The sequence below is a fragment of the Peromyscus californicus genome, unplaced genomic scaffold (assembly GCF_007827085.1).
Source record: "Peromyscus californicus insignis strain IS unplaced genomic scaffold, ASM782708v3 Scaffold_6__1_contigs__length_162567912, whole genome shotgun sequence".
NCBI classification, from domain to species: domain Eukaryota; kingdom Metazoa; phylum Chordata; class Mammalia; order Rodentia; family Cricetidae; genus Peromyscus; species Peromyscus californicus.
Window position 1 is genome coordinate 21,110,059 of NW_026294584.1, and position 15,297 is coordinate 21,125,355.

The 15,297-nt window shown below is 42.9% G+C and overlaps 1 protein-coding gene across 5 annotated transcripts in view; it reads right to left on the bottom strand.

The window, feature by feature from the left end:
- The window catches only part of Slc25a13 (solute carrier family 25 member 13), a 182,742-nt gene that overhangs the window by 62,733 nt on the left and 104,712 nt on the right, over positions 1-15,297 (bottom strand). For 4 of the 5 annotated variants that reach the window (XM_052720289.1, XM_052720292.1, XM_052720291.1 and 1 more), the window contains 5 exons: positions 13,408-13,546; positions 12,608-12,701; positions 12,319-12,403; positions 8,273-8,360; positions 7,694-7,852 (listed from right to left, as the gene is read on the bottom strand). In XM_052720289.1, the coding sequence (XP_052576249.1) occupies positions 7,694-7,852; positions 8,273-8,360; positions 12,319-12,403; positions 12,608-12,701; positions 13,408-13,546 (565 nt within the window). The remainder of the gene's footprint in view (positions 1-7,693; positions 7,853-8,272; positions 8,361-12,318; positions 12,404-12,607; positions 12,702-13,407; positions 13,547-15,297) is intronic. The other variant, XM_052720290.1, reaches the window with a different exon arrangement.

Genomic DNA, 15,297 nt, shown 5'->3' on the forward strand with positions numbered 1-15,297 from the left:
GATGTGCGTGTGTTGTTTCTAACTTGTCAAAACAGCACTCCATTTTCCAACTGCCTCAGATGAAATTTATTAGTGCGGTTTCTTTTCTAATCTTCTCTTTTTAACTTAGCTCCATCAGCACACATGGCAATTCTTCCTTGGCACATTTTAATAGAAGGCTGCTAATGCGAGAAAAGATTTACAGGGCACAGAATTAATGCAGTATTTTCTCTTCAAATTTCACGGGTTGAAAATATAAATCACACTGTTTCTTCCCCCCTTTGAGCAGTCAATGAGAACGGAGCTGGAGGTGTGGGCACAGAGCCCACACCAGCATCCCAAAAGGAGGTTCCTTTGAGCAATGTGCTCAACCAGAGACCTGCTACACTGTTCCGTACCAAAGAACTTTTTATAAATACTTCATAAATATTAGGCAATTCTAGAATTTCAGAGTTGGCAAAGGCTGGGGAAAAGCTCATTAACAATTCAAGCCCAGTTAAAGCTTATTTATCCCCATAGTCGGGAGCAGTTGAATGGCAAGGCATAAGCTTTAGAAATGGACAGATCTGGGTTACAATTCTGGGTTTGTGCCTCTTTCTAGTCGAGAGATCTTTCCTACATTTGGCCTCAAATTCTGCATTCCCCACTGTTAAAACAATAATGCTAGTTACTATCTACTGTTTATTTTGATAATTTAAAGAACAAATGTATACAAAGCCCAGGACACTCATCATCTATTTAACACATTCCTAACTGCATGCTTCTTTCCACCTCATCAAGCTGTAGCCTTGCATCGCATCTTATTTCGAAGGGGCAACTCAGGCCGAATAACCCTTTTGACTCAGCAATGGGTAAGGGGTAACACAATGCAATCACCGTGGCATCATGCCTAGCCTTGGAAGAGCCCTCCTTAATTGGGGGCACTGGGACTGAATCTAGGGGTCCCACCTAAAAAAATAGCACAGAAATAAAACACATCTTCAATTGTTGTTTATTCAAGTTCAAATACAATCTTCTAGTTAAATATTTAAAGAGGTCTCAAGCTCTGCTAGTAAGCAAGTGTTGACAGTGTAATTTCTCCCGAGTGGCGGAGGGGTCACAGGACTAAGGGCATGGGCCTGAGGCCCCACTGCCAGGTTCAACTTCCAACTGCTGTTTACAGGCTATGAAGCTGTCTGTAAATGAACTTATCTCTTTGGGCATTAGTTTTCACCCCTTCCCCAGTGGGAAGAACCATAGTCCCACCTTCTTCGGCTAGTTATAAAGATAAAATGGGTTTATACAAATCTTAAGAACAGTGCCAAGCACACAGTAAAGGCTTCAGAGGTGGACTGTATCGTCATCATTATCACCACCGTCACAACAACACTAAACATCTATTCTCCCTCTTCTTTCTTCCTGGGAACCAGACTCCACATAGCGGCTCAGCAGCTTGGTCCATGGCCCCCAAGCTATTCAGTGCCTGCAGCAGTACTCACATGGATATGTTCCTGTTCATTAACAACTCTCACACCAGGCTCTAGGCTTTTCATGTTTAGCTTTTCTCTCTAGAGAACACACTGCTCAAACTTCCTCCTAGAAGATGCCTCTCATTGAACAAAACCGAATGGGTGACGCCACACCTCCCAATCTGCCACTCCGTCATGAATACCAGGCTCTCTGGAGAAAGCAGTGATCAGAAGTCAGGTTCATCATCCATGGAAACTGTGACCAATGTAACTGCTATTCTAACCACGCTACACAAGCCAAGCAGCTCTATAAAGGCAACGGGGTCTCTAACAAGGAAGGAACTCCAAACCTAAGGCAGCAAAGCTGTGTTAGTTTTCGGACAAAGGCCAGCTCAGGAGCGGCCAGCCCTGAGAAAGGTGGACTAGCCTACACATAATAGGGTGGAAGGCATGCAGGGTGGAATTTAGTAGGGAAACTGAATACACCTGACACCCGTGCTCCCTGAAGCCACAGCCTGCACACTTTGAACCCAGTGGCAACCCTGTGTTGTCTTACCCTCCTGACCTCACTATACTTGTCCCCTGGTCCCCAGAGAGCCCCCCTTGCTTTCAACATCAGATTAACCCTCACTCCGAAGCTATCAGCACTCAAGCAGCCTGCCTTACAGCTTTCTTCTCGTGCCTTTCTCTCCACGCTAGTTCAAGCAGTCTTTTCTTCCTCCTCCCCACTGCTGAGTCTATCGGCTTCTGCCTCATACTGCCCCAGGCAGGAGGCTCCTCCACCTTCGCAAACATACTATCCTGTTTCAAAGCCTCACTACAGTCCAGTTCTCCACAGACTCTCAGAGCAGCTACTCCATGGTGGCTAGATTATGGAGGTGGGGGCGGGTAGGAGAGTGGGGGTGGGCAGTTGGGATTTCAACGCTTGTTTATTGGGTTCCATACTTCATGAAAATTTTTGACCACAGTCTATACTAGGGTTCAGGATGCCTTTGGGAGTCTAAGTATCAAAACATAAAAATGAGTGACATCAATAAAGGTTTAGAAAAAAGAGGTCTTTTGATGCTTCTCTCTTGGGGTTTCCCAGAAGTAAAGGCTGCGGAGAAGCATCATACAGTTTCCTTCAGTTTTGTGCTGGAGTGCGTGGTAACTTTGCAAATGCTGGCCATTTAGCATCTACACTCTGAAGTTTGGTCCGTTTCAATCTGAACAAGGACAACAGCCATTGAAATACTACTGTTCCAGAAGTCTGAAACCGATTTGTCATTAATCTCTCCTCCAGGTTACATAAAATCCCCACACCTGTCAGCCTCCCGAAGTGGCTTCGCTCAGCACTTCTCCTATGTACCCACTCCTCACCCACCCCAGGTCAGCTGTGTCACCTCGATGTCTACGAACGGCTTCCTGTGCTCCCTCGTGAAGAGTGTCCAAGTCTTCTGCTCATTCCTGATCGCCTACAATCGAGTATCTGTCTTTTGATTTCTATAATCTAACATCATAAAGGAAAATGTGAAGAAACTGGGCATGACAATTGGATTCAAAGCAGCCCATTCTGCTGGGCAAGAGTGGACCCATGACTCAAGGGAGCTCAGGAGGTAACTGTGGTCTCTTCAAAGGTGCACATGTCACTAAGTGATGCTAACAGGAGTGACCACAACTTCAATGGCTTTATTTTAGTGTTAGGATTCTTAGGTCTATTTTTATCCACAAGAGTTAAGTATGATGGAGGGCTCTCAGGAAAAACCCACTGAATTTAGATTCTCTCAACTACACTGCCATCAACCATAACAAGAGACTTGGCTTTAACTAGCTGTCCACCAACTTTTTTCTAGAATAGACTGCAGTCAATGGCTTCCTGAAATATCACCACAACATCCTCTAGATGTCACCTTGAGAACATGCCAGGATTGAGGATGACTGCTTTGAATCACAAAAACAATTTGAAATAGACAGTACTAAAATTTTGCATGTCTGATTCAATGGGATAATTTGAATAATTTTTTTATTTATGTAGGGACTGACTTTTATTTTAGTATTCATTTTCCAATAAATACTTATCTAAATTAAGGCATGGTTCATACAATGATCAAATTTGCTTTTCTGGGATTTTTTTTCTTATATTTTTTTATTTCAAAAACAAGCTTTAGGGTTGGTTCTCCCACCAACAGAAATAGAAATCCTTCAGGAAGTGTCTCTGACAAACTCTGATTTCTCTTGGGTCTATTTCCTGTGCCCAAAGTCCTCCCAAAACATCTCCCAATGTCGGAGGCTTCTCATCTTACCCCCTGGGCACTGGAGAGGAGAGGGGGTGCCATCAGTTCAAAAGCAGCAACTAGTTATGTCTGGAACGTTAAGAACATTTGATTATGGATGACTACCCAGCAATTGTTTCTCTTAGACCGGCTCAGATTATAGCAGGCCAATGACTGACTCGATTTGCTCAAGCAGTTCATTCACAGCAAAAGAACTGTCAGGGAATTCATTAAAGTCTCAAACCCCTTTGAGTGAGTTAAATCGCTCTGGAAACCTGGGAGGAAACAAAGATTTTTACGAGTGACTTCAGGGAAACCTGGATTATCCACTTAGTCTAAGGGTTAGATGTTCAAAATTTACAAAAATACCTGAGAAGAGGTAGTCATTTTCTTGTAAAGAGAGTCACCTGCACTACAGAGGAGTTTAAAACCAATGTCACAGGCCTCCTAAAGGGATCCTTCCCAACAACCAAGAGTTGTGTGAAAAACACAGTCCTGGGAATAGAGCGAAAGCCCTACACGGGGCGCAGAGAGTCGGGACTCACAAGCTCACAATTTTAGTTTTTCCAACTCCCCACGGCACTCCCCTGAACTCTACTGCTGTCAAGCAGCCTTCCTGGTGACCAGGGGCAGGGACCCAGACGTGTGTTCTGATTATTGCCCGGGAAGTTGCAGGGCTGTGGACAGATGCTGGCAGTTGCCAAAGGAAAGAAAAGGGAAACAAGCCCTAAGCACTGTCGGAATTCTCTGATGGTAACCTTCACTCTGGTTCCAGAGGGAACTACTTCTAAACACAAAAACAGCTTCCAGTGTTCCTGTTGTGAGGAAAAAAAAGAGTGGGGCAGGGAACCATCAACCTTGGAATAAAAACATGATGCAGAGGTACCCGCTTTCACAGGGGTTGCCAGGCCAGCATTTGTGAAAGCATATGCAGGGGTAGTTCTAAATAGGAGAGAGACTTCATTTGTACCAAATTCTCAAATTATCCTATTTAAGAAACATGATCAACTATATATTTTAGGGTGGAGAAAAGCTCTGTCTCATGCAAATTCTAAAATATGAGAAAATGTCTAATGTTTCATAGCTCACTTACAAATTAGTGATATACTCCAACATTTCAACTACTGCCAGTACAGAGTATTAACAGCAGCAAGTTTATAGTCCCCATTGGACCATTTTCCTCTATAACTATAGAACTTCAAAAAACGATGATACTACATTTAATGTGAAACATACAGAGAGTCGCATGAGGATGTTTTATATAATGATTTTATATATAAAGGCTAAGAACTACTTGTCTTTTTATCTCTATTGTTTTTAATAGTGACTATTTCCCATGGGTTACCTACAGTTTCATTTAGTCTCTCTCTGGCCCATTTACACACACAATGATTGTGCACAATGAACTCAAGAGTACTGGTCCCTCAGCAGTCCAGAATAGAAATACATCATTTTCAGGGCCTTATTCTTCTTAACTTTAACTGTCTATCATCTCTTTGCTCAAGATTCAAATTAAAGACAGGTACTAAGCAAGAGTTTTACAGTCAACTTTTTGTTTTAAAATCCATCCTCTAGCAAAGAAAAACACTCAGGAAGAAAAGAACATTAGTGAGTCCCGGTGCTAATCTTATATTCACATTCTACTTATCATCCTGACAAACAGATCCAGTCCCTGCCCTGAGGGGTTGTGCACCCAAAGCAGGTTAGATAAATGGCTATTTATAAGCCTGGAAACAGGAGAGAGCTGTCTCTTGGTGCCTAGAATGAGCCTCCTCTCTCTATGTCAGCTCACTCTCCCGTCTGGAAGTGAAAAGCAGTGTGTCTTCTCTCTACACCCACAGCTCAATCCTCAAGAGGGATGAACTGTTTTTCACAGCCAGGCACTCATCTCAAGTGCCCTCTGTGCTCTTCAGTCCATGGGGTCAAAAGGTGAGGTCACCCAGAGAAAGATCTAGATATAACCGAGAATCGGGATGTGCCAGATGTAGTCACAGAGGCGAGAAAGGGGACAGAAAGTTAAAACACAAGCAAACCGAAGGAATAACACTGTGTGAGAGGCAAGGTTCCCACAACTGAAAAGGCATCCCTACCATTAATTTCAATACTCATAAAAGTATTCCGCGAAGCAACACCAAGACTTGACAGCTGCGCACACTAGAAGTTCAAAATGTTCCTTTAAAACACCACCACCACCACCACCATAGATGCAGGTAAGGTGGTATTTTTGCCTGAGTTACTGTAGAGCAGTAACTGTGGCATTAACCTTGTACTACCTGGTAGCCATTTATTTGAAAGGTTGTCACCAAAGAGGAAAAGCATTTCAAATGGAAGGTGGTGACCCTACAGGGGTCATCATTAATCATCTAGGGTCAAAGACCTTCCAAATTGTAATAGGAGGCAGGGGGCAAGGGAAAGAAGAGAGAGAAAAGATCAAAAGGCCTTTGATGAGGGGTATCTCCCAACACAATGGCACCTGCAGAATGGAACTTCTCGGCAGTTGGAAGCCCCCAGCTTCTAAGGTGACAGGGTTTTTGTTCATTAACTCAGCTTACTTAAGAGACTAAAGTCAGCAGGTGGCAGAAGAGGCCTAGAGGTCTCTCTCTCATGGCTGTCACTTTCATCATACCTCAGCGGAGGACAAGGCACTCACTGCTTGCTTCTCCAAGACCAAGCACTAGGATCGCGAGGAGGAAAGAGCTGCAGTTCGACAAATGGCAAAGGGCCCACCGAGAACCACCTTCCAGGTCTGCATTGGAGCTTAGGAAAATGTACAGATCTGCTCTTTGCAAAAGGCAAGCATAGGCAGGAAGCTGGGAGTAAGGGTATGTCTCCTCAGGCCAAGCCTGATAGAACAGAAGGTTTGTGGGACCCTTGGTTAGTAATGATGCACTTTTTCCTCCTGTTAACACTGTTTAATAACCTTCACATGTAAAAGAAGCAGGTGGACAGAGAGAATGCCATGGCTATGTGTGAATCAAATCCATCAGATGGAGGAAAGGGGCAACTAATTCAGGATGTGGTGGGCAAGCAAGGCTCCAGTGAACACTTGGAGCCTTATCTGCCTGACAAGTGTCCCCTGATGCAGGACTAGTCTTTGCAGCATCTACGGCAGGAATATCCCAAGGCCTTTAGTGGGTGCTTGTTCTCGGACACTCCAAACCTTGTACGTTCCACTCTTCCTATATGTACATACCTAAGGTAATGTGGAATTTACAGATATAACACAGCAAGAGGTGAGCAACAGTAACATTAATAAAACAACCCTAAATATATACTGTTGTTAAAGGGATATGAATGTGGTCTCTCTCAAAGTCTCTTAGTGTGTCTGTCCTCACTCTTCCTGGGATAATACAAGCTGATATGAGGCCTCGGTGACGTGAGAAAGAGAGGGAACGACTGTGTGATGTGGCACTAAGATGCTACTGACCTGAAGATAAGCGAGGCCAACCACAGGCTGCATTTTGGTGCAGAAACACGAGTGAGTTCATCATGTTCCTCAGGCTAGTATACTATTTACAGTTTGTGAGTTGCTTATTTCTGGAATTTTCTAGTCTGTATTTTTAGAGCACGGTTGACCATGAATAACTGAACCCATGGAAAGCGATACCATGGAATGGGGACCACTGGACATTCCAGGGGATTCACAAATTTCAAGCAAGCTGTGTCCTGTTCCTAGGATTCGTTTCCCTGCTAGATGGTGGAATACTTCAAGAACACAAACAATAAGCCTTTCAAAAACTCACTAAAAATATGTATAAAAATAATTTATTATTTTAAGAAATAAAACACACAACAGAGCAATAGGAATGGCTTTCAGGCTATGGGCTGTTTTGATTAGCCATGCTCTGGATGCCTACAGCTACACCCATTAGCATGGATAATTGAGAATCTGCTGGATTTCCATTTTAACACAGTCTCTCTAATTCATTTCAGGCACTGAGATGGGAAAGCAAAACTTTGGCCACGATTCCACTCACACAAATGCAGCGCCGCACCACTCCATGCTGTACTCACCTCTGTACAGTCCGAAGAAGCCTTCATAGCGGAGCACTTTCTTGAAACAGTCGAAGCTGTTCTTATACATGAGCTCTCCCACAAAGGAGCCAGTCGATCGTTGGTTCTGCATTCGAGTCTTTACAAGGTCAATAGGATACACAGCAGTGGCTCCAACAGCTGAAATTAAGTAATACCATTATCTCAGCCGGAATTAAGGTGAGTTGGGGGAAAGGAACAGGTGGACAAAAATTAAAGAAAGATTTGAAAACAGATTTTTTTTTTTTTAAATGCACAGAATTAGTGAACTACCTTCCTATACTCTTATTTGTAGATTTTTATTCCTGGAAAAAGGATGTCACTAGAGTTTAAATTAAAAGTATATCTGCAAAGTCTAACCTCAGAAAAGGGAAAGAAAACCATCACTTGTAGGATGCTGACCACGTGAAAGTGTAGCAAAAGTCCCCTCTGCTCTGGTCCCCTCAACAGATGCAGGCTGGTAACTGACTTGGGGATGATGCTGAAATTAGGGAGGCAGGAAGAGGAGGAAAGACCACAGGACAACACAGAAGGGACACTTGACACTCATCCGTGACTAACCTCCAGCAACAGAACCCAGACCAAACCTGTAGGCTGACTCTGCGACCTGGAGAAGAAGTGGCCGTGCGACATCGCCTGAGGCCTTCTGCTTCACGTAGGCAGCACAGTGGCAAGCAGGAAGCAGGAAGCCCAGGATAGAGAGGGAACAACACAGAAACATGTATGGTTATTTAACATATCACTGACTGAACTCTACATCTAATACAAGTGAAACAGAAAGATAAAACGAGATCCGAGGTCATCAAATGCTTATTAATAATAGGTGTTTGGCTACTAAGCATGACTGGAATTGCATTGGGACATAAAATCATGACATGAAAAATAACATTATGAGCCATTTTTCCGATGTTCAGTTCTCATCAGTGTTCACAGAAACGTCAATGTAAAAATACCAAGGAGACATCATTCTTGATTAATCAAACTGGCTGGGCTTTTTATTTGAATTTTGTTTGGGTTTTAAATGGTAATACTCAGACTAGTAAGAATTGATAAAATATATACATATACATCCAAACATTTGAAATGAATGTAATCTCTAATGCTGAAATACTTTCTTTAAATTAGGCAAGAAACAACAATGAAAAACCAGGGAAAAAACAAGGATTGGGCTCTTTAAAAAGCAGCACCCCAAGAGCAAAAGTTCTGGAAATACACTAACTGACCAATAACAGGTTTAAAATCCTATACTGGGGGGCATGGAGACACAAACCTTTCATCCCCGGGGTTGGGAGGGTGAGGCTGATCTCTGTGAGTTCGGGGCCAGCCTGATTTACATGTCAAAGTCCAAACAAACCAGAATCACACAGTGAGACACTGTCTCAAAATAAATAATAAATAAATGAAATAACAATCACTTTTAAAACAAAAGTATATTATTTAAAATGGTATCTCCAAAGAAGAGCTGATGTTGGTTTAAAAAAAACAAATGTTCACAAAACTTTCATTTTATAAAGAAACCGTAAGGGGTTGGAGAGATGGTTCAGTGGTTTAGAGCACAGGCTGCTCTTCCAGAGGACCCGGGTTCAATTCCCAGCACCTCCGTGGTAGCTCACAACGGTCTGCAACTCCAGTGTTAGGGTCCGATGCTGACACCAGCCACACATGTGGTACACAGATGCAATGGAAGCGAAACACCCACACACATAACAATAGATTAATAAGATTTTAAATTAATGAAAGAAAACAAGCTGAAAAGAGCATGGTGAGTGGGCAAGTATTTGTGATATTCCTTTTACCTTTATGAAGTGCTTGAAATACTTCATGGCATTTTCTTGACGTGAGTGAGTGTTTTGTCTGCTGTATGTGTATGTACCACATGTGTACCCGGTACCCACGAGGGTATAGAATCTCCCAGAACAGAAGGTAAAGATGGTTGTGAGCCACCGTGTGAGTGCTGGGAACTAACCCCAGGTTCACTACAAGAGCAACAAGTGCTCTTTGTAGCTGAGCCGCTCCTCCTGCTCTTCATGGTATTTAAAAGAAAATGAAAGAGTGGAATATGAGCCGGGCGGTGGCGGCACACGCCTTCAATCCCAGCACTGGGGAGGCAGAGCCAGAAGGATCTCTGTGAGTTCGAGGCCAGCCTGGGCTACCAAGTGAGTTCCAGGACAGGCACCAAAAACGACAGAGAAACCTTGTCTCGAAAAAAAAAAAAAAAGAGTAGAATATGAAGTCTTTTGTTGTTGTTAAGATTATTTGTTGATACACACACATATAAAATTAATACTAGTATTTTCTCATCTCTATTACCTAGTGACACTCAAAATGTTTACAATGGCCCTAACTGGATGGGCAAATTATAGGTGACTGCAAAAACTGTTTCCACATTTGGGCCATCCTCCTAAAATCTGCATCTCTCGGCACTCAGCTGTCTACTGCTGTTCTTGTGATCTGCTATCTTTCACATTTCTGAGGCCAAAACATTTTAGAATATTGTACTACCCTGTCAGCGTACATAAAGTATTAACTTTGTCCCACAGAGTTGTCAAGTAAAGGTGGCATACAGTCAGCACCAAATAATACCTGTTGAATGAATAAATGCATTCAATAACACTTGTTTTCAAAAGGCCCGATAATTAACATCAGCGAACAATGAAAACAATCACCAACCTCAGCTACCAACGCACTGGATTTTAACTGCTGTCAATGCAACACAATTCCAATACAATGAGATCATTTGAAATCTTCAGTCATTTAACCAAAAACAGCTTTACGTAGAAATATGCATGTCGAAGAAGGCAACACATTTCTTCTGAAAATACCATGGGTTGTCTCCAACTCTACCCCTGTACTCTACCTTCAGTGTGACAGAAGTATTCAAAGGAGGAACATTATTTTATTTGCATTTATGAAAACATGTGATACTAAAAATGTTCTGGCGTCAAAATAATGAATGAGAGTACTTTAAAGATACTACAGGAAGGGACCTGCCCTTACTGCTGACTCTTCCTTTAGGGGACAAACCAAATTCCAGGTTCCCATTTAACTTTTAGAAGCTGCAAAGTGCAGTATGTTCTTCAAATGACACGGGGAAAGGAGTCCACCTTCATTGCTCCCCGTCTAGGACAAACACCGTAAGAGCTATAGGGTGCTGGGACCACGGGTAGATGACCTGCCTTGTTTGAATTTGTCAGGAGCAGTGGGGTCCATGCAGTAGAAACCACACTAGGTTTCAGGTAGGGTTGCTATGAATTGCTCTAAAACCCCTGACCATCAGCCAGTCACTTCCTACTGTAGTAGAGTTCATCAGACTCCTCTAACCCTTTCGGGGCCAGCACCAAGCACCCCTTACGAGCCCTCCAAAGCTGCAAAGGGCACAGAGCGAAAACGGAGAGGCGCTGCTGCCAGGGGGAAGCAGATCTGAAACAGCCCCTCTGCTTTCCTTAATCCCCAAATTTCTACAATAGCTGGTGGCATGCAGACGAAGAGATAATTATCTCAGACACAGCGTCTGAAATCAAAGGGAGGAGAGAGCAAGGCTGCTTCCACCTCTGCCCGGGATTACACAGTTCTTTCTGCTGCACCAGGGGTAATCGGCTTCCTCTTTTAACCACAGCCAGCTGCTTTCCCAGAGGTGCCTAGTTAGGATTTACTGAGCACACACCCACTCCCTTCCACTTCCATGCCTCACACAGAACTCACTGCTGCCTCTGGGTGGAAGGAGCTAGAGGGAGGAGGGGTCCTGGCTCCAGGCCTGACAGCCCTAAAAATGCAGCCCGAGTCAACCCATTGTGGTCAAACTGGCGTCTCTGTACAGACCCAGAGCTCCAAGCCAAAAACAGTTAAGTCTCACAAGACTCGAGGATGGCTTAGCCTTAAAGGCGGTCTTTTTCTAAAAACGACGCTCTGTCTGTTCGTGGATTTATTTTACAAGTGCCATGCAGGCAAAGCACATGCAATAGGCGTGCTCTCTGAGTTCCAGCTACAGAGGGTTAAGTGAGGAGGACCCATGTCTTAAGTTTCTGACTCCCACAACTCCAAGACATGGGCTTCTGTTAACCATAAAATAAAATTTAGCATTCCTAACATTGTTTCCACATAACTTATGAATCCTTTCACAGAGAAAATGGGTCTAAAAGCCTCTGAACTATGACTCCAGACTAAACAAAATTATCTCATTTTGATACTCAGAAAGAGCGGAAGGCACGGCTGTGAGACAATGCCCTGACAGTGCCCCGCTGAGGAGCAAAGACAGCTTTCATTTAGCAACGCCAGATGCTTCGGGGGACAGTCACAAGAACCAGCGCTCCATGCCCACGTCCCTCAGTACCAGATGGAAAAAAGAAAAGAGCTGCTTGTGTTGGGAGTGTTGGGATTTCTAGTGTTGGGGGAACTGTCCTGTCTTTCTAAGAAATGCATGCCCTGTGTCTGTTCACCAGAAGGTTGCTGAACAATTTCCCTTTTCAGCCTCTTCCAATGCTTGCATTCGGAGAGCAAAACTGGAGAATGATTAAATCAGAAACCAACTCTGGGAAGGCAGTGGAAGTGTAAGGGGCCTGGTCACTCCGTGGAAAACACCAGGCGAGAACTCACTCCTGCTCACTCACCTGCCTCTGGGCCTCAGCCAAGTTGAAGGGCAGCATTCCTTCTTCTAGGGGAGCAATCCGCTCAATGTCTGCTAAGGTCATGCGTCTGGACAGAGAGCAAAGATAACAATGACAAAGGCCCAGATTTCTTAAATTCACATTATAGAATTCCAGAATGTTCCTTTTATCACTTCCATATTTCAGTGTTGTCCTTCATTATTTGGTTTCTTTCTCTCCTGCTGTATTCTCCCTACACCTCACTCCTAACCCTCCTTTTATTAAACTGACTTTAAAAAAAAACCCAACTTACCCCCTTGGCTCATATAAATCTGCTAACTGAAACAAGATGTCAACTTCCATGGGTGTAACCTGACCAAACTTCTGGGCTGCCAGAGCAAATTCCTCTGTATGGAGAGAGAGAGAGAGAGAGAAAGAGAGAGTCAGAGAGAGCAACACTAAGTTCATCATTTACTCAAAGCAGTGGAGGAATGGAAATCCCAAGACGTCACCATGGAGTCATTCCACCTCTCCTCAGTTCCTTCACCCACATGGAAGAGGGCAGGCCACCATCCTAACACTCAAAGAAAAAGCTTGGTGCCATCTGAAGGCTCTCAATGAACGACCCTGGATGGCATTCCAATTATGGGGCAAGGAAAACAAGGAAGCGTGTATGACACTTCACCTGGCTCCTGGTACTGACACCCTGAACCCCCAAGTGAATTTTCTAGTTTTTTTTTTTTTAATCCTATTGAAATGCTGATAATATCTTCGCTGAGTTCACAGATCACATCGTCAATATACGTTTCTGGAACTCTCAGATATTTTTGAGGGCCACTGACCCGCCTGCTAATTTGGCTCAAGTTCTTGTAAGAACTGAAAAGATTCAACAAACTCTGTATCTTGTCTTCATTCAAAGGCTGTCTTCAGTTTACCAAAAATTTTGTGAAGATTGTTTGCCTTAGTTTGTCTGATCATAGAATGGAGGCCACACATCACCAATTAATTAACATGTATGAATGGGACAGAAAATTCTAATACTAACTCCAGGTTACCTTTCTCAGTCCCATTGCCTAACACTTAAAGCAAAAATTCTGCTGTACTCTCACTCACCCTTAGTCACCTCCACGTCTTTCCTGCTGCCAGCCAGAGTGCTGTAGATCTTTCTAATGAGTTCCATGTTGTTAAGGAGTGAATTAAATCCATTAAAATAGGAGAAACTAACTTGATGGGATGTTGTGCCTCCGGCGGCCTTGGTGAGCAGAAAACAAGAATGAGAGCAAGAAAAAAAAAGATAAATAGGTGAAGAGATTCCAAAAGAACATATATTTAATGCTGTTTTGGAAGTAACCAGGAATGATCTAAAGTATTTTCCTTTCAGACTGGAAATGAAACTATAAGTGATTTCTAAAAGTAACTGCAACCAGTCATGGCCAGGGCTTGTACTTCCATATACAACCCCTGGAAAACTAAATAAATACATGTGTAGGATTCGAACAGGACGAGCAGTCATTTACAGAGATCAAATTTCAGTTCGAAATGTTTTATAAGTTGGTTTATTTCATCTAAAGAGCAAATCTTAAGGCCTTAAACATACAAACTAGCACACCCACGTATGTGCTCACACATGCAAAACTGGATTTTATCGGTGCAGACACACTATGAGGAGTGACTAATGCAACCTTAATATCAAGACATGGCATGACACTTAAACCAGCAATCAAGAGTCACTTAAGTCTTTACGTTGGTGAGATTGCTAAAGTATCAGTATATTCCGGTAAAATTTGGAGATGCCATATGCTTAGGTGGGGGCTGAAGCTGATCAGAATTCTGATACTCAGAATTTGTAAGGAAACATTTTTCTTCACTGGGGACAGGGAAACAAATAGCAAATGTCCTCTGTAAATGGAACTTCAGTTTGGGGTTTCAAATTCTATCCTTCCCTAACAAGACAAAATATTTTTTATTGGGAAAGCACCTCTTTAATAACAGCCACATAAATCTTCACTTAGCAATCATTTAAAGTAGCTGACAGGAGAGTCAGTGGTGAGGCATGGGCCTACAGGAAACCTGGATTCCACTGTAATGATCTTCCCTGGTGACCTAGACATCCCATGGCCAAGGCTTGGAACCACTACCCAGCATGCTGCAGGACACCCTGGAGGTCCAACAGGTAAGGGCATCAGTTGGACATCCCTTGGGATGGGACAATCACGGCACATAATGGCAGAGCTCTGCTTGTCACAAGCACCTCTGCAACCCCAACAGACACCAAAAGCCAAGGAAAAAATCTGAGCTTTGAGACTTCTGGTCTACCTATGACTCCAACAAGAGGCCAATGTGTGTGTGCTTGTGTAGGTGCCTGCGTGCATGCATGTCTCTTTTTCCTTAAAGAGGAAACATGAAAATCAACATAGGACATGTCTCAAAATATAAGGCAAGATTAGCATGCAATCACAAATCATTTTTATCTTTCCCCTTTTTAATCAGTTAATACAGGTAGACCCTCTGTATTCATGAATTCTACATGTGCAGAGGCAACCAACTGCCGAGTTTTACAAAGATTTGGGGGGAGAAATTCTAACTGCACTTAACTGCGCAGATGTTTTTCCTTGCCATTATTCCCTGAACAACACAGTGTAACAAAGATTTAAAAATACTTACACTGCATTAGATGTTACAAGCAATCTAGACATGATTTAAAGTACAAAGAAGATACATGTAGGTAATATCCAAAGACAATGTCATTTTGTATAAATGGTTTGAGTATCTGCAGAATTTAGTATATGAAAGCACCCTGGTGCACTCCTCCTGGGACACTGAGAAACAATTGTACACATTCCTAAGACTCCCTATATAACCCAGACAATCAATTAACCTATCCATTAAAATGAACCAAAACATTTTTGGTTTGTAAGGATGGTAATATAAGTGATCACATTAGAAAAATAGTAGTGTTTTAAATAGGAAAAAACAAACCTATATACTTCATAAGAACTGTTC